At 41.0% G+C, this 27,487-nt stretch overlaps 1 protein-coding gene across 9 annotated transcripts in view; it reads right to left on the bottom strand.

The window, feature by feature from the left end:
- The window catches only part of rapgef6 (Rap guanine nucleotide exchange factor (GEF) 6), a 419,806-nt gene that overhangs the window by 79,373 nt on the left and 312,946 nt on the right, over positions 1–27,487 (bottom strand). For all 9 annotated transcript variants that reach the window (XM_041193252.1, XM_041193254.1, XM_041193259.1 and 6 more), the window contains 6 exons: positions 27,044–27,196; positions 18,660–18,824; positions 18,300–18,407; positions 13,322–13,525; positions 11,749–11,857; positions 7,589–7,835 (listed from right to left, as the gene is read on the bottom strand). In XM_041193252.1, coding sequence (XP_041049186.1) covers positions 7,589–7,835; positions 11,749–11,857; positions 13,322–13,525; positions 18,300–18,407; positions 18,660–18,824; positions 27,044–27,196 — 986 coding nt within the window. The remainder of the gene's footprint in view (positions 1–7,588; positions 7,836–11,748; positions 11,858–13,321; positions 13,526–18,299; positions 18,408–18,659; positions 18,825–27,043; positions 27,197–27,487) is intronic.

Below are 27,487 nucleotides of genomic sequence, written 5' to 3'. Positions count from 1 at the left end.
CGGGAGAGAGTTGTCCTGAGAGTCCTCAACATCAATTCTGCTTCCCATGAAGTCGCATGGCATCAGGTCAAACACGGACAAGGAAACCTCCTGCTGATTACCACATACCGCCCTCCCACACCTGATGAATCAGTGCTCCTCCATGTTGAACACTACTTGCAGGAAGCACTGAAGGTGGCAAGGGTGCATAATGTTTTCTGGGTGGGGGACTTCAATGTCCATCACCAAGAATGGCTCAGTAGCACCACTGCAGACCGAGCTGGCCGAGTCCAAAAGGACATAGCTGCTAGACCGGGTCTGCTGCAGGTGGTGAAGCAACCAACAAGAGGGAAAAACATACTGGACCTCATCCTCACCAACCTGCCTACCACAGTTGCATCTGTCCATGACAGTATCATTGGAGTGACCACCACACAGACACTGTGGAAACAATCCATTGTGTTGTGTGGCACTATCATCGTGCTAAATGGGATAGGTTTCAAACAGATCTAGCAACTCAAGCATCCATGAGGCACTGTGGATCAGCAGCAGCAGCAGAATTGTACTCAAACACAATTTGTAACCTCATAGCCTGGCATATACCCCACTCTACCATTACCATCAAACCAGGGGACCAACCCTGGCTCAATGAAGGGTGCAGAGGAACATGCCAGGAGCAGCACCAGGCATACCTAAAAATGAGGTGTCAACCTGGTAAAGCTATAACACAGGACTATTTGCATGCCAAACAGCATAAGCAGCAAGTGATAGACAGAGCTAAGCGATCCCGCAACCAACGGACCAGATCTAAGCTCTGCAGTCCTGCCACATCCAGTCCTGAATGGTGGTGGAGAATTAAACAACTCACTGGAGGAGGAGGCTCCACAAATACCCCCATCCTCAATGATGGAAGATCCCAGCACATCAGTGCAAAAGATAAGGCTGGAGAATTTGGTGCAATCTTCACCAGAAGTCCTGAGTGATTGATCCATCTCAGCCTCCTCCAGAGGCCCTCGGCATCACAGATGCTAATCTTCAGCCAATTCGATTCACTCCACGCGATATCAAGAAGTGGCTGAAGGCACTGGATACTGCAAAGGCTATGGAGCCTAACAACATTCCGGCAATAGTCCAAGACTTGTGCTCCAGAACTATCCCCACCCTGAGCCAAACTGTTCCAATACAGCTACAACACTGGCATTTACCCGGCTATGTGGAAAATTGCCCAGGCATGTCCTGTACACAAAAAGCAGGACAGATCCAACACAGCCAATTACCGCTCCATCAGTCTACTCTCTAACATCAGTAAAGTAATGAAAGGGGTCATGAACAGTGCTATCAAGCGGCACTTGCTTAGCAATAACTTCCTCACTGATGCTCAGTTTAAGTTCTGTCAGGGTCACTCAGCTCCTGACCTCATTACAGCCTTGTTTCAAACATGGACAAACGAGCTGAACTCCCAAAGTGAGGTGAGAGTGACTGCCCTTGACATCAAGGTAGCTTTTGACAGGATGTGGGGTCAAGGAGCCCTAGCAAAACTGGAGTCAATGGGAATCAGTGCGAAAACTCTCCACTGGTTGGAGTCATACCTATCACAAAGGAAGATGGTTGTGGTTGCTGGAGGTCAGTCATCTCAGCTCCAGGATATCGCTGCAGGAGTTCCACAGGGTAGTGTCCTCGGCTCAAGCATTTTCAGCTGCTTCATCAATGACCTTCCTTCCATCATAAGGTCAGAATTGGGGATGTTCACTGATGATTGTGCAATGTTCAGCACCATTCGCTACTCCTCAGATACTGAAGCAGTCCATGTCCAAATGCAGCAGGGCCTGGACAATATCCAGGCATAGGCAGACATGTGGCAAGTAACATTCACACCATACAAATGTCAGGCAATTACCATCTTCAACAAGAAAGAATCCAACCATCGCCCCTTGATGTTCAATGGCATTACCATCACTGAGTTCCCCACAATCAACATCCCAGGGGGTTACCATTGACCAGAAACTGAACTGGGCTAGCCATATAAATGCTGTGGCCACAAGAGCAGGTCAGAGGCTAGGAATTGTGCGACGAGTAGTTCACGTCCTGACTCCCCAAAGCCTGTCCACCATCTACAAGCACAGGTCAGGATTGTGATGGAATACTCTCCACTTGCCTGGATGAGTGCAGCTCCCACAACAGTCAAGAAGCTTGATGCCATCCAGGACAAAGCAGGCCACTTGACTGGCACCACATCCACAAACATTCACTCCCTCCATGCACAATAGCAGCAGTGTGTACCATCTACAAAATGCACTGCAGAAATTCACCAAGTCTCCTTAGACAGCACCTTCCAAACCCATGATCACTACCATTTAGAAGGAAAAGGGCAGCAGACATATGGGAACACCACCATCTGGAAGTTCCCCTCCAAGTCACTCATCAAACTGACTTGGAAATATAATGCTGTTCCTTCACTGTTGCTGGGTCAAAATCCTGGAACTCCCTTCCTAACAGCACTGTGGGTGTACCTACACCACACAGACTGTAGCGGTTCAAGAAGGCAGTTCACCACCACCTTCTTCAGGGCAGCTAGGGATGGGCAATAAATGCTGGCCCAGCCTGCAAAGCCCACATTTCATGAATGAATTAAAAAAAACCATTGAGAGCAAGTTACAAGGTAATGTGATTAGTCCACAAAGGCATCTCTCTCCATTGGAGAGAGACGATAGATTATATATAGCTTGAGGGGCACCATTCCTTAAGCATGGGGCAAGGTGAGGAGGCAGGCCTCCATGAACTACCATAGCTGGTACAGGGTTTGAACCCCTGATCTTGGCATCATTCTGCATCACACTCCAGCCTTCTAGTCAACTGAGCTAACCACAAGTTATTAATAGCAAGTAATGGATGGCAATTCCGATAATGGGATCAGGCTCTAAAGATAGAAACTTGCAGCCTCCATGCTATTTAGTTGGTCAGAGAAATAATTATTTCCAGGTCCATTCTGGCTGAGAGCGGTACTGCAGCAGGCCACCTATTCACCTGCCTTCTTAAGCACAAATGGCCTGGGCAGCTTGAGAAGAAAATAGAAGAATTTGAGGCATTTTCTTTTAAAATACAGCAGTATCTTTCCAATGACAAGTGAGAAGAAAAATAAAGCTATGAGAATGAGTGAGCTGAGTCAAGGAAAGCTATGAGAAATCCCAGGTAGCTCTTGCAAGATGATACAATGAAATAAATGGTTTAGTGGCTTATATGAATGAGCACCTGTGTAAGCCTTCAACTCCCACACATGCAGATTTAAAGCATTTTAATTATCATTTTTGCCATCTCATGCACTTGAACGATGTGCTTTGCATTCATACGATGTTCTCATTCAAAGTACTTGAAAAGCAGTGATCACATTTCAGAAACTTAGCTCTGTCACACCAACAATACTGTAATTGAAATGTGGAAAATTGATGGCATAACCTTTTTGCTTCCCTATAGCATTAAAAATTCAAAACCCACCGTTAATTTTCTATATAATTTGCCAGCTCATTTCCATAAAGCCATTACCCTCCCTCCAGTCAACTATTCTATCCCGAGGGTAGACACACATCAGCACTTCGTTAAGGTGCTTCAAACAGGTGCAAGAGTGCAGGACCTCTAAATCTGCCTTCCCATTTTTCCTTCGCAAGATGTTCTAAGATTAGGAATTTATGCTGTGAGGAGGTATCATGTGCAGGACTCTATTGTAGCACATTGTATCTTACCAAAATATTAGTAAAACAATGCCACAAGGCCATCTTACTTTGTGTTAATTTTAAAGCAAAAGTGGCAATGCCACAATGATCAGCTGATGTGTTAAGTTTGTAAAATTCAATTCAGCATCTCTGCCCAAAAGAACCTTGCGGAATTCTGTTATTAAACAGTAGAAATCAAAATGAGCGCAACCGATGAAGAGAAAATGTTATTCCTACCAACAAAATTAAATGAATCAGCCTAGTCTTATTAACATGATATTGCCGTTTTATATAAAACTAAAAGCACCAGAAACACTGTGGACCAATAGCATAGACCCAGTGCTGCAACTGAGGCAGCATGTGCATGCGATATAATTTAACTCATCCACTAATCTGAGGACAGTACAAATAAATATCGCAGCTGAGAACACATTAATTAACCCTGGTCTGAAGCTATGCTTGCTGCCTATAAAGTTGTCAAAGATTGAAGATGGCCTGGCAGCCAGGCAAGCAAGATAGGTGCAGCAATGAAGGAGGGCCCAGTTGGCAAGGGTGGGCCACCCTTCAGGAAATGGTTCCTTTTTTTTTAAGCTTGTGAGCTGCACTTCATTCGAGACTCCAAGGTTTGTTTGCCTACCTTGCTTTGGTCAGCACTCACAGTCATCAGTGCCAGGCTTCACAGAAAGCACTGCATAATTTTTAGGGGGGGCTCATGAGTAGGTCTCTACTGGCCAGATCAGCCATATGTGGGCAGCTTTTCAATGGCTGTAGGCCTAGGTCTTGCTTGGGGAACGGGGAGAAGTGGCTTCAGGCAAGGAAAGAGGCTGCAGGGCAAGACCTCTACTGGGGAAGGAGGGTATGTCAGGGTGTCCCCCTTTTAGGACAGAGATGAGGAGAGTTTTTTTCTCTGAGGGTTGTGCGACTTCAGAATTCTCTGCCTCAGAAGGTGGTGGAGGCGGGGTCATTAAATATTTTTAAGGCAGAGGTAGATAGATTCCCTTGCCTAACTAGAATCTAAGGTTATCAGGGTTAGATGGGAATGTAGAAATCGAAACACAAGACGATTAGCCATGATCTTATTGAATGGTGGAGCAGGCTCGAGGGGCCAAATGGTCTACTCCTCTTTCTATTCTTACGTTCTTATGTGTGTGTGGGGCACATGTTAATCTGTGCTAGTGGCCTCAAGATGGTGAGGGCTGAGGAGGCAATCTCCAGAGGAGATAAAGCCAAATGGACAAGTCAGGGAGTATGAGAGAGAATGGGTGGCGATGTCCATTCAGCTGGCAATGAGCAAGATGCCAGTGAATGTGTACTGGGCTTGAGTGAGAGAGTTTACAGTGATGAGATGGTTCCCATACCCTGACTGCACGGATGAGATCATTCATCCTCTATCTGCGTTGGATAGCCAACCTCTTCTGTACAGCATTGGCACTGACCATTGCTGACACCGCCTGCCATGCTGCACTGGTGATGCTGCGGCCTGCCCTGCAGCCAGAGTGGAGGTAGAGGACTTCCATGGCATCCAAATGGCATTCCAGTGATGTGTCATTAAACTTGGGGGCTGCAGTCTTTTTGCCTTTCGTGGACATCTTCCCTGCAGTAGTCATGGGCTGGAAGCATTGAGGTGTGTGAACATGGCTGGACTTTGAATATGGCGCCCGACATGATGAAGCAGCCAGGTGATGGCCTGGTGGGCGATGGAGTGGCGAATGAGAGCCCACCCACCATGGAAACAGCATGCTTCCTGGGAACGCATAAGTAATACGACAGGTTTTGGGACAATACAGCGTGAAACCCGCCATCACAGCCAGTGGGATGTTTTACCAGCCCACTACTGCACTTAGTGCAAATCTGATTCCGCCCATTAATTCAACAATAGCTACTATTTCACTGAACTAGTTCCTTCTATCTTGATTGTTTTCTCCTTTTGTTCATTTAATAACTGCAATTTTTCTGCCACATTGGGGATTTCAGATTCTTTGGTCTCAATTATCTCCTTTTCACCAGAAATGAACTGTGGTTAAAATGCCATGATACTTTTAAAGGAGAGGTTTAGCAAATTATCCCTAAAATTTTAACAGTGCAACTTAATGTGAGGTCTTCTGAGATGCTAAGTGTGATACAAAGTTTGTTGATTTTTTAAATATGAAATGCGAAGCTCCCATACCCAAAATGTTGCTGCTTCATACTGTTTTTAGAAAATAAAGTTAGTGAACAAGAAATTTTGTCAGTGATCATAACTCTCTAAGGCCAAGAGGCTACTGCTTCCACAGTTTCCCCACCCGCAACAGCTACACACAATTGTTCTTTCACTTTCCCTTCCCTCTACATACATCTTACACCATTTTCTGACTTCAGAAGCAAAATTATCAGGATGACATTCGAAGTTATTGAAGGTATGTGTATGTATATGGGAATATATATGGGAAACCAGCAAACTGATTGGTCAAACTTCCCCTATTACATTATGTTTGCTGAAGAGAAAAATTAAAGGAATATTCTAGTGAAGGTTCATGAACATAATAAATTGGCAGAAAGCAAAATCAAAAATTTACTCACTGCCTGTTTTCTACTATTTTTCACACTTTGGTATTTTAACTGCCACTTCACACATCAGGATCGCTATACCTGTATCATACCCAGAACTTACATCTATTTCGAGAGACACAATAGAATAGTTTTGCCTAAAACAGTTTCAGTTCCCTGCACATCAGCATGTCCATATCCTCCCAGAGGACAGTATCTCTAAAGTTTGAGAAGCGTTGAGATTTTTTTTAAATCATCCAGCAGTCTTCCTACATTTTGGTTGTAGCTATTCCTCCTTTGCTGGATTGCTTGCCGAGATAAGAATGTGTAATTATTGACCTCTCTGTCCATCATCTCACAAGTTATTTTCACACACTAAGGCATTCTACAATTAAGTATGAGAACTGGATTGCAAGTTTTAAACTTTTAAATGTATGCAGCACCATTGGAAAATATATGTAAAAATCTATGCATTTAAAACTTTCTCAAATAATGATACATGTATAACAATTCTCACGGAAGTAAGCTTTAAATTTAATTTGACAAAAATTACAAGGCTGCTGGGGTAATGCTCAGGAGCTTGGCAAAGTTTCTCTGGAACATTTGTTTGAATTTATATTTGATAGACTATGAAATTAATTTTAAATTGTTCCATACAGTAATCCCATGGGTATCCCAATGTGTCAATGCATCAAACAACAGAGGTCTCATCCCTAAGCTTAGCTGAGAAAGTCAAACTCAACCATGGTGCTGGAACTGGCCCTGAGGGAGTGAAGAGGGTTGAGGGTATTGGAATGCAATGAAAGAATATTATATCATGCCATTAGAACTTAATGCTAACAGGTATTTATTTAAAAAGGCACTGTTTGTTTGTCATTCTTGGTCTCTTCACATCATATGCCATCCATTATCAAGAGAATTGGGAAAACAACCTGTTCCCACCATACTTAGATTATTATGAAGTTATTACATGAGCAAGTATTATTCAGCTTTTTGACCTTGGCTCCCTCTGTTGTGGGGAAATCCCCTCCTGTCTATTTAGTATTTCCTTTCACTCACTAGGGATCAGGAAAGCAAGGAAAAACCATTTCAATCATTAAGAATTGCTAACTTTTATCATATTCCTTCAACAAAAAGGCCAAGTTTCAGCATCCAAAATATCCAAATCATCAAACACTTCATTTGTGAGTGAGGCAGAATCCTTCACACCTGGGATTAACTGGGTATTCTCCTGTTTCCATCATCTATCCTATATGTGTTTCAAATAATAGAGGCTAATAACTAGAACTGGCTTGTAACTTGATATTTCCAGGAAGATGGTCAGGCATTAGTAGAGATGTGTTCACAAATTCATCTGACTCAAATATTTCACCTACCTGAATGGCTTTGGTGGCAAGATGCTGAAACGTGTCTTGTCAAGTATTTTCCGGATTTTGTTTCGGCCACCTGATACTGTGTTGGCTTTTATCTTCTTGTTGCCCTTCTCAGAAGGAAACATTTGTTCCACATCTCTGTGCAAGTCTGGATGTGAATAACGATTTCCTTTTTTTTCTGCAATTTTAGGAATATGAGGAACTCCATTTTTTTTCTCCTGCATTAGCCTATTTAGTAATTCCTTAAAAACTGGAGAGGGGAGGGGAATCAAGAATTAGAAACAGTAGAGGTCAACTTCCTTAGTCCAAATAGCACCATTTAAAGCTGCCCAGTTAGTATCCTTCTCCCCAAATATCATAGAGCACTTCAGGATTTTTCGTAGTTCATATCTCCAATTACACCCATATGTAGTTCCCCTACCACCCAAAACTGTTTTTCATCTCCATGTAACTCATGTTTTGGTTGAAAGAGCAAACAGGCCACAATATTCATTACTCCTGACCAAGTTACTGGTGTTTTTTTTCAAATTTGCAAGGCTCATTGAAGTGTTCCCTTTGTATAAGTTGAATTGCCTCTCCTCAATGATTCTCTGTTGCAAATTAGAGATTAGGAAATCGGCAGAGTGAACATGTAACAAATTGATGCATGACACTGCACATTTGCACTCAAAGTTATTGCCTCGTAAAGTTAAGATAAATGTTTGATATGGTACATCTGGGTCAGGCAACTTTTCCCTTAAAAACACATTGCTTAAAATATGAGGCAAATCCCCATATTTCTGTTGAATGTAATAATTTGGCTGCAGCTGATTTCTACATAATCAGGCCAATTTAGAATACTTTTGTCTGTTATGTTTCATTCCTCTATTTACTGGTGACTTTTTTCGTGGACAGCACTATGCCCCTATTACTGAATGCTCCCATTTACACTGTATACTTACACTGCGTGTTACCTGTGTCCACCAGTATTAAAGAAAACAAAACCAAACACAAATCAGCACCAACTGCATAAGGCAAGTATACAGCCGAAAAACAGAACCAACATAAAAGTTACTTCAAGATCTTTATGGGTAGGCATCAAGGTATTTGAAGCTATTCTAAGTAGAATGGATTCTAACAAATTACACCGGCTTCAGGTTCGTTCCTAATGCTGTTCTGGAGTGCAACGTATGGACGTGTGCGTGGGCAGATCTTCATCAACAATGCTTTTACCTTCATAATCTACCTGCAATTGGGAAATGAAAGAACGAGTCGCTATGGAGTGATTAAATGAAAACAGGAAAGAGAAAGAGATTATTTCGGTGAGAGTTTAAGCAGGTTCCAGTCCTTAATTTCCCTACATCCTCAACGACGTGGTGGTGGTAAAAACCATCCTTAAATGTTGGTCTCATCAACTGCCATTGCAGATTCTGGATTAAACATAATTCCCTAGACTAAAGGAGGAGGAACTTTCTTTCATATAACATATTTCAGATCCTCAGGTCATTCCTTAACAGCCAATGAGGATACCCTCCATCGTGTGTGTGGCACTACCACCATGCTAAATGGGGTAGGTTTCGAACAAACCTAGCAACTCAAGACTGAGCATCCATGAGGCGCTGTGGGCCATCAGCAGAATTGTACTCGAACACATCTGTAACCTCATGGCCTGGCATATCTCCTATTCTACAATTACCATCAAACCAGGGGATCAACTCTAGTTCAATGAAGAATGCAGGAGGGCATGCCAGGTGCAGCACCAGGCATACCTAAAAATGAAGTGTCAACCTGATGAAGCTACAACACAGGACTACTTGCATACCAAACATCATAAGCAGCAAGTGATAGACAGAGCTTAGCAATCCCACAACCAACAGATCAGGTCTAAGCTCTGCAGTCCTGCCACATCCTCTCCTGAATGGTGGTGGACAATTAAACAATTCACTGGAGGAGGAGGCTCCACAAATATCCCCATCCTCAATGACGGAGGAGCCCAGCACATCAGTGCCATAGACAAGGCTGAAGCATTTGGTACAATCTTCAGCCAGAAATGCAGAGTGGACAATCCATCTTGGCCTCCTCCAGAGGTCCCCAGCATCACAGGTGCCAATCTTCAGCCAATTCAATTCACTCCACATGCTATCAAGAAACGGCTGAAGACACTGGATGCTGCGAAGGCTATGGGTCCTGACAATATCCCGGCAATAGTACTGAAGACTTGTGCTCCAGAACTTGCCCTGCCCTGAGCCAAGCTGTTCCAGTAAGCTACAACACTGGTATCTACCCAGCTATGTGGAAAATTGCCCAGTTATGTCCTATACACAAAAAGCAGGACAAATCCAACCCGGCCAATTACCGCCCCATCAGTCTAATCTCCATCATCAGTAAAATAACGGAAGGGGTCATCAACAGTGCTATCAAGCAGCACTTGCTTAGCAATAACCTGCTCACTGATGCCCAGTTAAGTTTCCGCCAGGGCCACTCAGCTCCTGACTTCATTACAGCCTTGGTTAAAACATGGACAAAATAGCTGAGCTCTCGAGGTGAGTGGAGAGTGATTTCCCTTGACATCAAGACCGCATTTGACAGAGTGTGACATCAAGGAGCAGTAGGAAAACTTGAGTCATTGGGAATCAGGGGGAAAACTCTCCACTGTGGCTACAGAGCAGGTTAAAGGCTAGGAGAAGTGCAATGAGTAACCCACCTCCTGATTCCCCAAAGCCTGTCCACCATCTACAAGGCACAAGTTAGCAGTGTGATGGAATACTACCCAGTTGCCTGGATGAGTGCAGCTCCCACAACACTCAAGAAGCTTGACACCATCCAGGACAAAGCAGCCCACTTGATTGACACCACATCCACAAACATTCACTCCCTCTACCACCGTCGAACGGCAGCAGCTGTGTGCACCATCTACAAGATGCATTGCATGAATTCACCAAAGCTCCTTCAACAGCACCTCCCAAACCCACGACCACTACCATCTAGAAGGACAAGGGCAGCAGATAGATGGGAACACCACCACCAGAGTGTCCTCCAAGACATTCACCATCCTGACTTGGAAACCATTCCTTCACTGTCACTGGGTCAAAATCCTGGAACTCCCTTCCTAACAGCACTGTGAGTGTACCCACACCACATGGACTGTAGCAGTTCAAGGAGGCAGCTCACCACTACCTTCTCAAGACTAACTAGGGATGGGCAATAAATGCCGGCCCAGCCAGCAAAGCCCACATCCCATGAATGAATAAAACAAAAATAAGGTACTTCTGAAGAGTTGTTACTGTTGCATAGGCCAATGTGGTGTCCAATTTGAACAAAGCAATGTTCCACAAACAGGAATGAAGTAAACAGCTTGCATATTTGTGGGTTAAAATCTAAATGTTGACTAGGCATCAAGAGAAGTTTGAATAGTGTCCACATTTTTAATATATATATATATATATATATATATCCACGCTGAATGGGCAGACAGTTTTACAAAAGATAGCATCCTTTGATGGAGTATCACTCCTTTATTACTGCGTTGGAGTGTCTGTTGTGATTTTGCACTCAAGCCTCTGAAGTTTGAGCGCTCAATTTTCTGACTGAGTGCGAATACTGAGCTAAGATTGAAACTTTGAAATAGTGAATGTACTGCCAAAGTAGTACATTCAAAATGTAACCCTTTGGGACATCCTGAGGACATGCTTCTGCTGCTTATAGCTACTCTTGCCAGGAGATCTGCCATTATGTAATGACATGCCCATCTGTCTTGCGCCATCCTGAGTCATCCATTGTAGCTCATCTGCAACCACTCTATGACTTCCATCTTCCAACTATGTCTAGGTTGACTCCTCTTTCTTCTGCCCTCCACTTTGCCCTCTAGAAAAGATCTCTGTAGCTTTACAGCCCTGATCAAATGGCCAAAATACTGACATTTCCTTTTCTGGGTATCACTTTTTAAAGAGTTTTTTTCGCTCTTGCTATTTCAGGTACCTCTTCATTTGTCTTGTCGTCGTTATATGGAATTTTTAGCATACATATTAGCATCCACATGAAAGGCACAATATTAAATGTTATTCAGGCCAATGAATAAAATATTTATTACTTTTATGATGATACCAACTCTCTGACTCTCACGTCACATGTGACTTACAACCAAGCATTAATTAGTGGAGTATTTTAAGTCTGAATGTACTCACCAAATATGTTGGTTTTCACTGTGATAGATAGATGTGTGTTATGCCTCAGAATTTCTTGTGCTTTTGTGTATTGGATATTCTCAAAGTTCTGTCCATTTACTTCCATAATCTGAAATAATTTAGTCACGTTTTAAAAATAATATCAATAGGAAAAGCAGAATCAGAGCACTTTCTTTTTGAATTTTGTTAGCTGTACAGTCATTATGGCAATCAAGGAAATGACAACCATCCAGTGTAATATTTCTTGTTTTACTATTAAGCATGTGTCTGAATATTAAATGTTGGTTTAATGTGGCTGAACCTCAACCTCCCTTACCATGCCAATGCATGCCCCCACACTCCGCCCCATCCCTCCCCTGACAACATACACACACATGGACATTTCCAGCAGGGCTTTCTGGATAGAAATCTGGAGAACCCTTACCTTTCTAGCCCAAGGTGTTGAGGTTAATTATGGAATTGATACAACTACCCTGACCAAGATCAACAGGCTCTGCATAGCTGATCAATCCTTGTGATTTTCTGGTTCGTATGGTTCAGCTAAAAACTAGATACATTTGCTGTGATGGCGGGGGTGGGGGGAACAAAACAGGAGAAGTGTCTCACCTATGGTTGGACTGAGGCACTGTCATAGCAAGGTATAGTAAGGTGCCATGTCTAAACTGTGAGTATTCAAACTGAATGCAAAAATTTGTATGTGTGGGGTGAAGGTTGAAGTAGCAGTTGAATTTTCTGAACTGCCTTTCCTTATTTCCCATCGAGGCTCGCATATTTCATCAGAACATTTGCAGAAGAACTTTGAACAAAAGGTAATCTAAGATAAACAAATGTCCCAGCAGTCATTTGGGACACAATCAATGCGCAGTGCATTTTTAGAACTGAACAAATGTATAAACACATATTAGCATGCCCTGCTTAAATCAGGTCCAACATACACGGTTAGTTAGTCAGGTTAAACAAAGAGACTTGTATTTACACAGCGCTTTTCATGACCACTGGACATCTCAAAGCATTTTACAGCCAATTAAGTACTTTTGGAATGTATCATTGTTGGAATATGAGAAACACAGTGGCAAATTTGCACACAGCAACCTCCCAGAACAGCAATGTAATAATGACCAGATAATCCTTTTTTGTGTGACGTTGATTGATAAATGTTGGCCAGAATACCAGGGATAACTTGCCTGCTCTTCTTCAAAATAGTACCAAGGGACCTTTTACATCCACCTGAGGGGGCACACAGGGCCTCAGGTTAGTGTCTCATCTGAAAGATACCATCTCCGACAGTGCAGCACTCCCTGAGCCTTTACTTTGTGCTCAAGTCCTGGATTAGGACTTAAACCTGGAACTTTAAGACTCAGAGGCAGGAGTAATACCAAGTCAGCCACTGCTGACACAGTGTTTTAAATAATTTCATACAATACTTGTTGATTCTTTATACAATGGACAAAATAAAGACTTAATCTTCAATAAATCTCTGAAAAAAATAAAGCATGTAAATTTCAAAAAGGCCAAGCTCTAAAAGAGTTCAACTGTTACAAATAATTGCATTTTAAAATGCAATAGTTTTTACCTGGTCACCTCGCTTAAGTCCAGCTTCAGCAGCTTTGCTGCCTGCCTCCACACTTTCCACAAAGATACCAAATCCTCTCTCGCTGCCACCAAGCAGGCTAAAGTATAATGGGGACTCTCGAGAAGGTTTTAGCAAAGTTATCTGCCTCCATTTGGCTTTTGCAGCACAAGCGATATTCAACAACCTGAGATGTCCTTTCATTTTCTGAAAATTAAAAGGAATATTAATTGTCCAGTAGCTCTCCACATATTTTACAATAAACGCAGAAAGCAATGAACAATTGGAAGTGATTATAGATCAGTACTCTAAACAAAGTATAATGTAGTAGTGGTAGGGGTCAGTATAAATTAGGGGGATAGATATTGCTCTCTGCAGCAGTGAATGTGAGTCCCGAAGACTGTGTTGCTTGCTGGGTGCCAGGGTTAAGGGCATCTCCTCAGGGCTGCAGAGGAACTTGGAGTGGGAGGGGAGGGATCCAGTTGTCGTGATCCACATTGATATCAATGACATTGATAGGACTAGAAAGGAGGTTCTGCTGAAAGAATTTGAACAATTAGGAGCAAAATTAAAAAGCAGAACCTCCAAGGTAATAATCTTGGGATTACTACCTGAGCTATGGGCAAACTGGCATAGGGTAAATAAAGTCAAGGAGTTAAATGCATGGCTTAAAGATTGGTGCAGGAGGAATGGGTTTCAGTTCATGGAGCACTAACACTAGTACTGAGGTAGAAGGGAGCTGTTCTGATGGGATGGTCTTCATTTGAACCGTGCTGGGGCCAGTGTCCTGGTGAATCAAATAACTAGGGTTGTACAGAGGGCTTTAAATAAATAGTTGTTGGGGAGGGATCTGGAGAAAATATACATAGGCTTACAAAGCAAAAGGATATGGCAACTTTGCAGGGTAGCTAGTTAGGTAATGATACCCAGAGTGTGACAGGACAAGACAGAGTGTACAAACATTAACAAAAAAGCAGCAAATAGGGTCAAAGGGGGAAAAAAATGATAAAAAGGCAAAATTAACGACTCTTTACTTAAACGCGCGCAGTATGCGGAACAAAATAGATGAATTAATGGCACAAATAGGGGCTAATGGGCATGATCTTATAGCCATTATGGAGACATAGTTAAAAGGAGATCAAAGCTGGGAACTAAATATTCAGGGGTATGTGACCTTTCGAAACGACAGGCAAGAAGGAAAGGGTGGCGGGGTAGCTTTGTTAGTACGGGATGAACTAAGTACGATGACAAGAAAGGATCTTGGATCGGAAGATGTCGAATCTTTATGGGCGGAGGTAAGAAATAACAAGGGGAAGATGATACTGGTGGGAGTAGTCTACAGGTCCCCTAACAGTAGCTATTAGGTAGGACACAGAATCAATCAGGAGATAATGGGGGCATGTGAAAAAAGCAGTAGATTAATCATGGGTGACTTTAATCTTCATGTAGATTGGGAAAATCAAAGTGGCAGAGGAAGCCACTAGCAAGAATTCATGAAGTATATTTGGGACTGTTTCCTAGGACAATATGTTGTAGATACAACCAGGGATCAGGCTATTTTGGATCTGGTAATGTGTAATAAGGCAGGTTTAATAAATGCTCTCAAGGTAAAAGACCCCCTAGGAAACAGTGACCATAACATGGTAGGGTTTAGCATTCAGTTTGAGGGTGAGAAACTTAGTTCAGAAACAAATGTGCTAAACTTAAAGAAGGGTAATTACAAAGAAATGAGGGCAGAATTGGTTGGAATGGACTGGGAAAGGAGGTTAGTAGAAAAGACTGTTGTTGAATAATGGTAGACCTTAAAGAAAATAACTCATGACATGCAACAAGTAAGGAAGAAGGACACTAGAAGAGGGTAAACCAACCATGGTTAACTAAGGAAGCTAAGGATAGTATCAAATTGAAAGAAAAACATACAATGTGTCAAAGGTTAGTGGTAAGCCAGAGGATTGGGAAAGTTTTAAGAGCCAACAAAAGATGACCAAAAAAAACAATGAGGGAGAAAATAAACTTTGAGGGTAAACTAGCAAGTAATATATATACATATATATGGACAGCAAGAGCATCTATACATACCTAAAAAGGAAGAGATAAGATGAACACATGCCCCTTAGAGAATGAGGCTGGGGAAATAATAATGGGGAACCAGGAAATGGCAGAGAAGTTGAATAAATACTTTGCATCAGTCTTTACGGTAGAAGACACTAATAGCATTCCAAAAATACTAAATGATCAAGGGGCAAAAGGCAGGGAGGAAATAAACATTATAACTATCACTAGAGAAAAAGTATTAGGGAAACTGATGGGGCTAAAGGCTGATAAGTCCCCTGGACCTGATGGGTTGCATCCTAGGATATTAAAGGAAGTAGCTACAGAGACAGTGGGTGCACTGCTGATAATCTTCCAAGAATCCTTAGATTCTGGAAAAGTCCCAGAGGATTGGAAAACAGCCAAGGTAACACCCTTATTCAAAAAGGGAGGGAGACAAAAAACAGGTAACTATAGGCCAGTTAGCTTAACATCTGTCATTGGGAAAATGTTAGAGTCTATTATAAAGGATGTAATAGCAAAGCATTTAGAAATGCAAAATATAATGAAGCAGAGTCAGCATGGCTTCATGAAGGGGAAATCATGCCTGATAAATTTATTAGAATTCTCTGAGGAGGTAACAAGCAGGATAGATAAAGGGGAACCAGTAGATGTAATATATTTGGGTTTCCGAAAGGCGTTCAATAAGGTACTTCACATAAGGTTACTTAAAAAGATAACGCCCATGGTGTTGGGGGTTGTATATTAACATGGATAGAGGACTGGCTAACTAATAGTAGACAGAGAGTTGGGATAATGAGGGCATTTTCAGGATGGCAACCTGTAACTAGTGGAGTGCCACAGAGATCAGTGCTGGGGCTACAATTATTTACAATATATACTGACTTAGATGAGGGAAGTGAATATACTATTGCCAAGTTTGCAGATGACACAAAAATAAGTGGGAAGGCAAGTGGTGAGGATGACACAAAGAGTCTACAAAGGGATATAGACAGGTTAAGTGAGTGGGCAAAAAACTTGGCAAATGGAATATAATGTGGGAAAATGTGAGGTTATGCACTTTGGCAAAAATAGAGGATCTGAATATTACTTCAATGTTAAAAGACTGCAGGGGAGTTTGGGGTTCTCGTGTATGAACTCCAAAAAGCTAGCATACAAGTTCAGCAGGCAATTGGGAAGGCAAATAGAATGCTGGCCTTCATTTCAAAGGGAATGGAGTATAAAAATAGGGAAGTCTTGCTAAAACCATACAAGGCACTAGTTAGGCCACACCTAGAATACTGTGAACAGTTTTGGTCCCCTTACCTAAGGAAAGATATACTGGCATTGGAGGCAATGCAGAGAAGGTTCACTAGGTTGATCCTGGGTATGGAGGAATTTTCTTGTGAGGAGAGGTTGAGTAGGTTGGGCTTGTACTCATTGGGGTTTAGAAGAATGAGAGGTGGCCTTATTGAAACATATAAGATTCTTAGGGGCATTACAGGGTATATGCTGAGAGGCTGCTTCCCCTTCTGAAAGAATGTAGGACCAGAAGGCATAATCTCAGAGTAAAGAGTCACCCATTTAAGACAGAGATTTTGAGGAGAATTTCTTCTCTCAGAGGGTGATGAATCTGTAGATTTCTTAACGCATGGGCAGTAGAGGCTGGGTCATTAAGTATATTCAAGGTTGAGATAGACAGATTTTTAATCAGTAAGGGAATCAAGGGCTACGAGGAAAAGGCAGGAAAGTGGAGTTGGGGATTATCAGATCAGCCATAATCTCATTGAATGGCGGAGCAGACTCAATGGGCTGAATAGCCTAACTCTGCTCCTACGTCTTATGGCCTTATACATCAAACACCTGATTCAGAATGAACGGTTTATAACTATTATCTGAAACTCAAAAGTAAACATTATTTCAAAATCAACCAATTACATGTAACGTAACTAACTTTGGTTTACTTTATTTTAATTCTTTTTTCACTGTTTTTTAATCTCAAAAGTGACAGTTAAGTAGACACTACTTGATCAAAAGAAGCTACACAGCACATTCAAACAAGAGAGATTTTTATTTCGGTAATAATGAATGATAAGGCAGGAGGATATGAGACACTTTACATATTAGTAAATGTTTTGGCATGAGGCAAAGCTATGTACAAAAGCAATGACTAATATGATAAAAACTTTGCAGTGTATTGTTGCCATTAGATCACTTCCATTTTTAAAAAATCAACAAATGTAACAATGCTAAACATGACAAGTTAACTGCACCAACAACAGGAACAAGAGAATGGTTTACGTTGAAAATGAACACAGAGTAAATATAATGGTGGTGGTGGTGGGAGGGGAAGGTAGTGAGGGAAGGGACAGTTTTGGTGAGGGTGGTGGTGTCCTTCTTTATCTCATCAATCTGATCCGAACTAATATACAACTGATTAATGACATTCTACAGTAAGTATATAGAAAAAGAATGGACAGCCTGGAATCTTTATAAGGCAGTAATATTGCCCAAGTTCAGTGACATGATAAATTGCAAAATTGAAGTTTGAGTAGTTTATTGCTCAACAGTGCCCCATGAATTGCAAAATTAAAGTGCCAGAGATAACAGTGGGTAAATGTAAATTGCTTGCAGGCAATGGACAAGGTTGCTTGGAGGCATGCATCAGTTCTATAACCAACTATTTTTCTAAAAGTTTATATTCCTTATAAATCATATATTACTTCCCACACTACATTCACTCCATGTTCATTTTCAAACTTAATTTATTCTCTATTTGTCGCTTGTTCATGTTGTTGATGTAGTTAACTTGCGATGTTTAATTTGAAATTATATTTTTATAATATTTTTTATCATACTGGTGATCACTCTTGTACTTGGCTTTGCAATATGTTAAAACATTTACTGATGTGTCAAGAATTTCATATACTACTGCGGTTTATATACTTACTGCAGTTTCTAACTTATTTTCAAATTCCTCAAGAAAATTGGTCATGGCAGGATCTCCTTCAAAATCATTGAAGTGATTGTTCACCCACAAGAGCACAACTCTCGTTACCTAAAACAAGATTGTTTGGAATTCAGAAGTATAACACATAAAAAGAGTTGCAAAACATGTTAATGAGTTTGGTATAAACTTAATTGCATATTTTAATTAACAGTTGGTTGCTGTATATCTTTGTCAATTCCAAGACATGTATCCACACCAAATGGCAATTTACACAAGCACACTTAAAAAAAACATTTGGTCTTCAAATATCCATTATCTTGCTTTCATTTATTGGAAATTAATAACATTCTTCAGACTGACCTTGTCCCTAAGGCTATCAACGTTAAACCACTCCAGCAATTTTTCTCCAACTTCCATAGGGCCTGACAGAAACGTTCTGCATGTTAACAAGAAATCCTCTATGTACGTGGGATCCACAATGGAATGCTCTTCAACGAGATGCCTAATGAGTCTGTCTGGTGTTCCCTGAAATGTTATTAAAATCAGTTCAGTTACTCTTTTCCTTTCCACTTTTTTTTTTAGTTAAAACACTTTCTCCATCTTGGCAAATTTTCAAACATTACTCACTGGTTCAGCTAATAGAAATCTGTGTTCACTGTGAGTGAGGCAGTGATACGTTTTGCTTGTGTTCTTCAGGTGGAATTTTATGACCTTGTCACGGCAGGGGTGGGGCCACAAAATGCGGCCAGCTGTTCAGAAGTCCACTGACTTTGGCGGGACCAGAAAAACCCTTCAGGGGAAGGGGCTGTAAAATGTTGTGCCTCATGTTTATTAAATCACGGGGCCTTCAATTGTCACACTGCAAAATCATTTGTGGACATCTATATTACCGGGCAACCATGCTTTCAGACTTTTTACCAAGAAACAAATATTTTTTGTTTTGGCAGGATGTTATGGGAATGGTTCTTCACTCAACAGAGAAGCTATATGCATCAATACCTTCCATTTCCCCACTGTTTCAACAACAATTATCCGAGTTTGCTTTTGGCTTCCTCTCAGCATAGATGTAAGCATATGTGAAGGCAGAAATGCTATTCTATTTTGTTTATAGTAGATAACATGGACAAAGTCATTCAAAGGTCTTAAAAATGAAAGTCAACCATACTCCTAGGATTTCAACCTGCAATCAACAGTAAAGTAAAGCAAGTGGTTCAACAATATGTTTGGAAGTTGAGAGATTTTAATATAAATTAACATAACTAAAGGTCAACTTTCAACTAATGAAGCATTATACATCGTGCAAATCAGATGTTTTGTTTTTACATAAATACTGAAAAACATTCATTGTGTGTCATCTTTGGCTCAGTGGTAGCACTCTTAGCTATAAGTTGGAAGGTTATGGGCTCAAGCCCCAGTCCAGAGGCCGCAGCACATAATACAAGGTGAGACTTCAGTCCAATACTGAGGGACTGTTGAAGTGTCAGAGGTGCCATATTTTAGCTGAGATCTTAAAATGACTACTCAAGGGGTCGTAAAAGATCCCATGGTACTATGTGAATTTGAAGAGCTGATAAGTTTTCTTGGTGTCCTAGTCAATGTTTATCTGTCATTATCTCTGCTAATTGTAGCATCTTGCTATATGGACTCTTCTTTATAGTACAACAGTGGCTACATTTCAAAAGCACTTAATTGACCATGAAACACTTTGAAATATCTTGATAATGTGAAAGGCACTACATAACTGCAAGATCTTCGTTCTTTTATAATAGGACAAATAGCTGAGCTGAGTAAGGTGGAAGGCAATGCAATGTTGGGTGCATGCATTTTTTTGCTCCTGAATATGCACGAGGAGCAATGTAAGATTAGTGTATCACAGTAATGCGCTGATGGATCCATTACATGATCCTCAATGAAAACAAGCTGGTGTGAGATCGGAAAACCGAGGGAAGGGGCCATAAAAAAGAAATGGAAGGGCTCTCATACCAGGCTTTGAACTCACATCCTAAAAGCAGTGTTGGTAGAGGCCTGGGAATCTGTTTTCTAATTTTGGTTAAAAATGGCAAATAGCCACTGTTGAAATGATTATTGAACATGCCCATTAAGGAAGTCTTCGTAGTCTTCTGTATGTTAACAGCAAGCCTTTATTAACTACATGTAAATATACATATATATATATATATATATATATATATATATACACACAGTAAAAGGTACATGCATGGAGCTATCTCCATCTTTAGATCTTAACATGTCTCTGCCCAACGTCACACTGACCCTAGGTCCGGGTCATGTGCCTTCTTACATCACTGTGTGAGTAGTACTGTGCTCGTCCCACATTAACCCTGTACATACCAGACCGTTATGCTACACCTCTTACCAAGTGTTTATCCCATGGATATAGAGTTTTATTAGTTTATTTCAAGTCTTACCTTGTGATAAGTCTTCTGCATTTACCTTATTGTTAGAACCTTAATGCTATTCCAACACTATTGCTATTAGCATTAACGACATTCTCACCACCCCATCTCCCCCACTTCAAGTCCTTGAAGTTAGAGGTTCAAGACGTCTGGAGACCTTATAACCCTTCCACATCTCGTTCGCCATTCTGTCGGAGGAGTGGTGGGCTCTGTTGGTTCTGCTTCTTGCTGTTGGCTTGGAGGTTGGACTGGCATTTGTGTATGCTTTCATTCTTTTCTTCCAGTGTTTTATGTTGACCCACGCCTGGTCAGTTTCGCCGTTGCATTGATCCATAGTTGCTGTTACTCTTGATCGTTTCTTGCGGAGTGGACGAACATGGTATTCATCTCCTTGGCGCTGCTTTTCCTCCTTCTTTCTCTGTGTGGGCCACCTCAAAGTCTTGTGGCTGAGGAACAGCAATCCTGTGGCGAGAATAAGTTTTAGTGGTACACTCACCTCTGCATTTTGTTATCAATGATGAGAGACTGATACCAGGGTCCAGCATCGATTGTGGTTGTGGCATCCTGGCTAGACGTTTCAGTGTGCCGAGTAGTTGCTGTGTCAACCAACTGTACCATCATCATAGTTGGAAGTAGAAGCTTCTCAGACTGATCATTCTCTGGTACCACTACCACTGGAGGTGTCATAGTAATCCTGTGGGCAGTAGGTTGGTCTGACCATTGGGGACTTTGCGGGACCTGGAATGATAAAGGGCAAACCTGCTTTGCAATGGGGGAAGAGAGATCGAAGGTGAAATCTGAGTCTGAATACTCTTTAGCGTTCTGGCCGGCTAACGACGGTGGTAGTCTTGACATCCTTCGCTGTCTGGAGGAGATCCAGGGCGATGCAAGAATCCTAAGAAGAATTCTCAGGAGAGAAGGCGGCTGATTACAGATGACGTACATCAGCTCAAGGATTTGTTTCCTGCCATATGTCGTATTCTTTCCATTGAGCGATTTTTCCTTGGCAGAATATAATTCCTCTGTTCTACCTTTCAAGCTCACATTCTGTAACTGCACTTCTACTAATTGTTTTTTAAAGATCTCACGCTCTTCAGTGAGAACTTCTCTCTTCACTTGCCATTCTATGTTTCTGATTTTCATCTCTTCATACGCCTCTGGGAATTTAAATGCTTTTCCAAGGTTCCATCCAAACGTGCAACTGTTTCCCTCAGTGCTGCAGCCTCGTTCTTAGACCTCCCAGCTTCCTCTCAAAATATTGAACATCCCTGAGTCTTCTCTGAAAACTGGTTCATCAGTTCTTTTGGGGTGGCATTAAATTTATTTTGTTTCACTTCGTAATGTTCCAGAGGAACAAACTTAGACCTGAGGGATCCTTGTAGTGTATGAAGGTCCTTCAATAGGTTTTCTTTTTTGTTGCAAAGCTCAAATACTTCATCTTGAGTTTTTTTGTCTCATTAAGTTTGTTCTACTGTTCTGCCATTCTGCTGCTCATGTTGCTGGAGGGTAGTTTACTGTTTTTGAATCTGATCCTAAAGGACAATTAGCTGCTCTTTCAACTGTTTATTTTCTTGTTCAATTCATCTTCTCACTCCGCATTTCAGTGTATTGCTTTGTCATTACTGATAGCTCCAATGCAGCTTTCTCTGAAGTAGCATTCAAAGTCTTTTCCAACTCCTCGTGTTTTTCCAGGGATACGTATCGGTTAATCAAAGAGTTTTTCAAGGCAATGGCTTCCTTTCTTGTGCCTTTCTTGTCTACTATTGTGCCTGGCTATACTTCAGGTCGAGTTCTTCCAACGTAGCTTCGAGACGAGCATTCTCTGACTGTACGTCTGCTTTTTCTTGATCTGCCCCTCGTCATTCACTACCAGCTACTAGTACTGGTCTAGAAACGTGTCCAAGTCTTTGAACCGGAAATCATTTGTGACTTCTGTCTCAGACTTCCCATAAATATATATTACTGGGGCTTCCGGAAAGCCCTGCACTTCTCTGGTGCCCTTTTTTGGTTTGTTTGAGTGTTTTCTTTTGCTTTTTCATCATTTTGCTGGGGCTTTTCAATGCCTCTTTTTAATCTCTGTACGTGTTTTCACTTTAAGATTTTAAACATTCCTCAAAGGCTAATAATGTTAATTGACACGAGTTGAGGACTCATCAATGCACTGCACCACGGTTACATTGTCAGCAAGTTCACCAAATGAGGATAAACGGTATTAATCTAGACTATTTATGATTTCTTACTGAGACCAGATGTTGCCTAGAAATGTAAAAATGCCATTCTACAGGACACCCAGTTTTTCATTTGCCTTGGCCCTGGGATGAGTCTAAACTGATCTATAAGTTGCATTTTTGATCCATGGCCATTTAATATTTAATCTGCAGTCGCAGCTTTAAATGTTGTTAGCCTTTTAACAATGGCTATACAGTAATCATTTTTTTTCCTCTCTGCTTTTCTGTAGTTCCAGCTTTAAATGTCATTGCCCTTTTAAGAATGGCTGTACAGTAACCATTTTTCTTCTCCAAAATGACTTCCCAGCAGCAATTTTTTATTCTCTCTCTCTCTCTATTCTTCTCACACTTGTCAGCTTTGGCAGGCTCCTGGTGTGATTGCGGGATTTTCGTTTTAATTCATCAACTGCTCTCCCTGCAGGAAACGTTGGAAACAAGTTGCTTATGATGAATTTTTAAAACAGACAAAAGATATTTGACGGCTAGTTTTGAACTCTGCCTTCCATTTTTTATAACTTCTTTCTCTTCAGCGGAGCTTGCTGCAGTTCTCCAAATTTCAAGATGGCGTCACCAGACTCTTCGGAGACCAAGGAGAGTTCCTGCATTGGTTTTGGCAGGGAGCGCAAAATGGTGGTGATGCGCTCCTGTCTGAAACCTTTTTCAACAATGGCTGCGTGGGTCAGCTCTCTGCTGACTTGATTTATTCAGAAATGTAGTGTTGCAAGTAGTGGGGCTTTTAAATTAACCGCAGGTTTGCTGTTTAAGGATTCTGACAGTCATGAGGTCCCAAAAATTAAGTTAATCATTTTTTTTTCTTTTCAACTCAGAGGCCATATGTTGAGGCTCGCAGTCAGGGATCAGGATTATGGACAGGTTTCGTTCAAACAGCACTTCTGACTGAATTAGCAAAAGGGGCATCTCAGGACTGGCTGCAGCCTGGGAGTTAAAAAGATTTATCTCACCTTTGCAGCTTCTGTTGACTCTGCACTCTGAAGCTGGACTTCCAAAGAACATTCATTGAAGTCTAATGCTGCAGGAAAACGTCTCCCTTTAGCTTCCAGGTTCTTCCGTATGAAACTTTTCTGACAATTTTTCTCAGTATCTGTAGATTCAATTGGGTGTTTTCTTCACTTCAGAATCCGTTTAAGATTGTCTTCTTTGTATTTCAGCATTCTTGTGAGGTGAGGTCTTTTTGATCCCTAGCTGTCACCATGTTGTAATGGTGTAGGTTACAAACACATCTGTTAAGGAAGTCTTCGTAGTCTTCTGTATGTTAACAGCAAGTCTTTATTAACTACTTGTAAATATACATTGATGCTCTAGCTTTTAACATGTCTTTGCCCAACACCATACTGATCCTAAGTCTGGGTCTTCTTACATCACTGCTTCAGTGACACTGTACTCAGTTCCACATTAACCGTGTAAATACCAGACCCCTATACCACAGCCACAGTGACACTACTGAAATAAAGAAGTATGAGGAAAGAAAAAGTTGAAGTGTCTCAGCCTGACATAGGTGAATCATATTGAGAGCAGCAACAAACTGGATCACATCAACAACCGATGACAATATTTATTAAATAAGCTTTTAAACATTCAAACTGCTGTTCATTGCAAATTCTTCTGCCTGTTCACTCAACAAGAACTTGCACCTTATATTAACATTAACATAATAAAACATTCCAAAGTATTTCAGAAGTGAAAATAACCAGGTACCTAGCAATGATGGAAAGAGAATTAGGGAGGTGACTCAAGGTATGATCAAAGAGATAAGTTTTCAACTGATTTTTAAACAATGGAAAGGGTTATCACATAAAAAGTGGAAGCTTTACTATATCAATGAGAGTCTATTCATCAAGCTACGATTTCCCTACAACATCTGTTATCACCAGGTATGGCACTTCTGACTTAGCCAACCAGAATGATATGAATAACATGCTTTATAAGGTTTACAAGACTTTAAATATCTATTTTTTAAGAGAAAGCGCAAATCTGTTTCAGGGAGTGAACTGTCACAGGTTTGCAAAAATCTTCAAGATAATTGTTACCTAGAAATAAAAATCTGAATTTATTTTAAACAGTCTAATGCAGCTGATAATTAATTGGCTGATTTTGTAAGTAATTTTTGTTATGAATGCAAGGATTTATTAGATGATTATGTTTTGAGACCCTCCTTAATTCAAGGTAAAATGGAGGAATGAAGAGGGTCATGTGATCTTTGCATTCTGCCCAACAACCCTAGGTGGCTTGGTTACCATGGAATTGGGGAGGGGTGTCCAGTTTGAGACTGAATGGGAGCAAGGTGTAAAATGTACAAATCTGAAAACAAAGGCAGGAGCAGCTGGGTTAACTGTTGTTAGAACCATATCTTTAAGAACTGTATTTTCTTTTAAAATTTGGAAGGATATTGCATTATTTGGACAACTGAGAGCTGACCTGGATTTTTTAAAAATCCAAAGTTCACCTTGGACTAGAGCAAGTATGCCTTTTCCAACAAATCACATGATGTCAGCTAAATGACCAGTTTTCCAATTGCAGAGGAGAGCTATTTGTCTATTTGAACTGCAAACACTTTAATTAATGGGGGAAAAAAACTTTTTAAGGCAAGGACTGGTGATTTACTGGAAATCACCTGACAGAGAGCTTTATGTTTTGAACTTGTTGCTTTGAATACAGTTGGGAATGAACTGAAAAGCGAACAGCTGCCCAGCTCATGCTCTCCTTGCCTTGCATGAAATACAGTATGGTTATCAGTATCCAGCCAGGAATCCTCATCTCAGGGGAGCTTATCTGTATTTGGAAACCTGAGAGACCGAGATAAGAAGGACTGATCCGGCTCTATTTCCCTCCATGCTGAAGCACTGTTGGTGAGAACCTCCAGACATCTACTAGCGCTAGCAAACTGTCCACACACGAGGGACAAAAATGTCAAAAACCTGGGGTGGGTGTGTGTGTGTGTGTGAATGTGAGAGAGAGAGAGAGAGAGAGATTGTATGTGTATACATGTGTGTGCACATGTTGGGGAATTTTAAAAGGGATAGATAGTTACACTTCCTGATTACAAATTGTGTTTTAATCAGTTCTTGCAACTTGTTTTAAAACTAAGTTTCCTTTTACAATAAATCAATCATTCTGAGTTTATTGAAAAAAAGCCAGGTTAAAGCCTCTTTTATTGTGGGTCAGACAGTAATGAATATTCCACCATTTTGATGAGTGAATTAAACATTTAAACTAATGGTCCGACCTGTGGAGTAGTGGGGCTAGATAAACTGCACACGCCTCCCATTGCGATCGTAACACTGTAGACAGGTTTTCAGTCTCCAAGTTTCTTAACAGGAAATAAGAAGGGGCACGGTGGTGGGGGTGTCTCACAGAGACAAAAGGCTGCAACTGGTGTGGTCAGCAGAAGGAAAGGCTCTGAGTCCTCTACGAACTGAGGCAGAATGCAGGATGCTCTATGGTTGAAGAGACGCATCCTGTGGAGGTCTAAAGACTCTGGAAGGTTTACCCTGGCGAGGCTGGAAGAACTAATCGCCAGGGTGAATCTTACTGCTGAGAGTCAGTTTGGGAATTCTCTGAAAATTAAGGGAAGCACCTTTTGATGGTTACTTGACATTACAACTTGGTAAAAAGGGGGTCTGTGAACCCACTGCAGTGGCTGCAAACTGCTTTTTTAAAGACTGTAATCCTGTGGAAAACGTATTGTAATGTATATGTCTTGTACTGTTGGGTTACCAGTCATGTTAAAGCATTAATAAGGCTTATCTTTTCAGCAGTTAGAATATTAAATGCCTACAAAGTAATGCTTAGTCGAAGTTACTTCTAGTTTGTTACAGTAAAAGTGTGCGATTACTTTAAGTTGGTTAACTTTAAGTTCAAGTATCCTTCAGAAAGTTATCGGTATCTAAAGGGATCATGACATTTTGTTTCCATGGTATATCAAGATTAAGTGCTTCAATAATCACTGGCAAAATTTATTTAACTTTGCCTTCGGGAGAGTCAATTATAGTAATGACATTGGAAAACAAAGAAGGAATAGTTCTATCTGAAAACACGAAAATGCATTAATTGCAATGATCCAATGTTTCACTCATTGTACCTTTATAACTATGTGTCCTTTCCTTGTTCCACTACGATCCAGTTCTCTATGCTCTTTCACCATTACTATCTCCCCTTCCTCCTCAACCTTGTGAGTGTTCTTCTCCACTTGATTCAGAATCCGGCAGTAATCCTGCTGAGCTATACTTACAAACTGTCACAAGATAGAAAAAGAAACCAAAAAATGGTTAGATTAAGCACATTTTATAAATTAAAGTCAATTTGTCAAGAGATAGAGCCCCAAGTATACTTAGACTTTTACACACATATAATGAGTGACAGTGAGATTAGATTAGTTTAAGATGTTTCTGCACAAGACGATCATATTTCTTGGAAGTTCCTACTTAAAGGCTGCAAAAGTTGTAAAATTGCATGTATTTTTCTTATTGGGTGGCACAATAGAGTGCAAGTGGAAGCAACTATAACATGGGCATACTTCTCACAC

This window comes from Carcharodon carcharias, chromosome 8 (genome assembly GCF_017639515.1).
Source record: "Carcharodon carcharias isolate sCarCar2 chromosome 8, sCarCar2.pri, whole genome shotgun sequence".
Lineage (NCBI taxonomy): Eukaryota > Metazoa > Chordata > Chondrichthyes > Lamniformes > Lamnidae > Carcharodon > Carcharodon carcharias.
The sequence above is the reverse complement of the archived record's forward strand: the minus strand, read 5'-3'. Positions and strand labels throughout refer to the sequence as shown.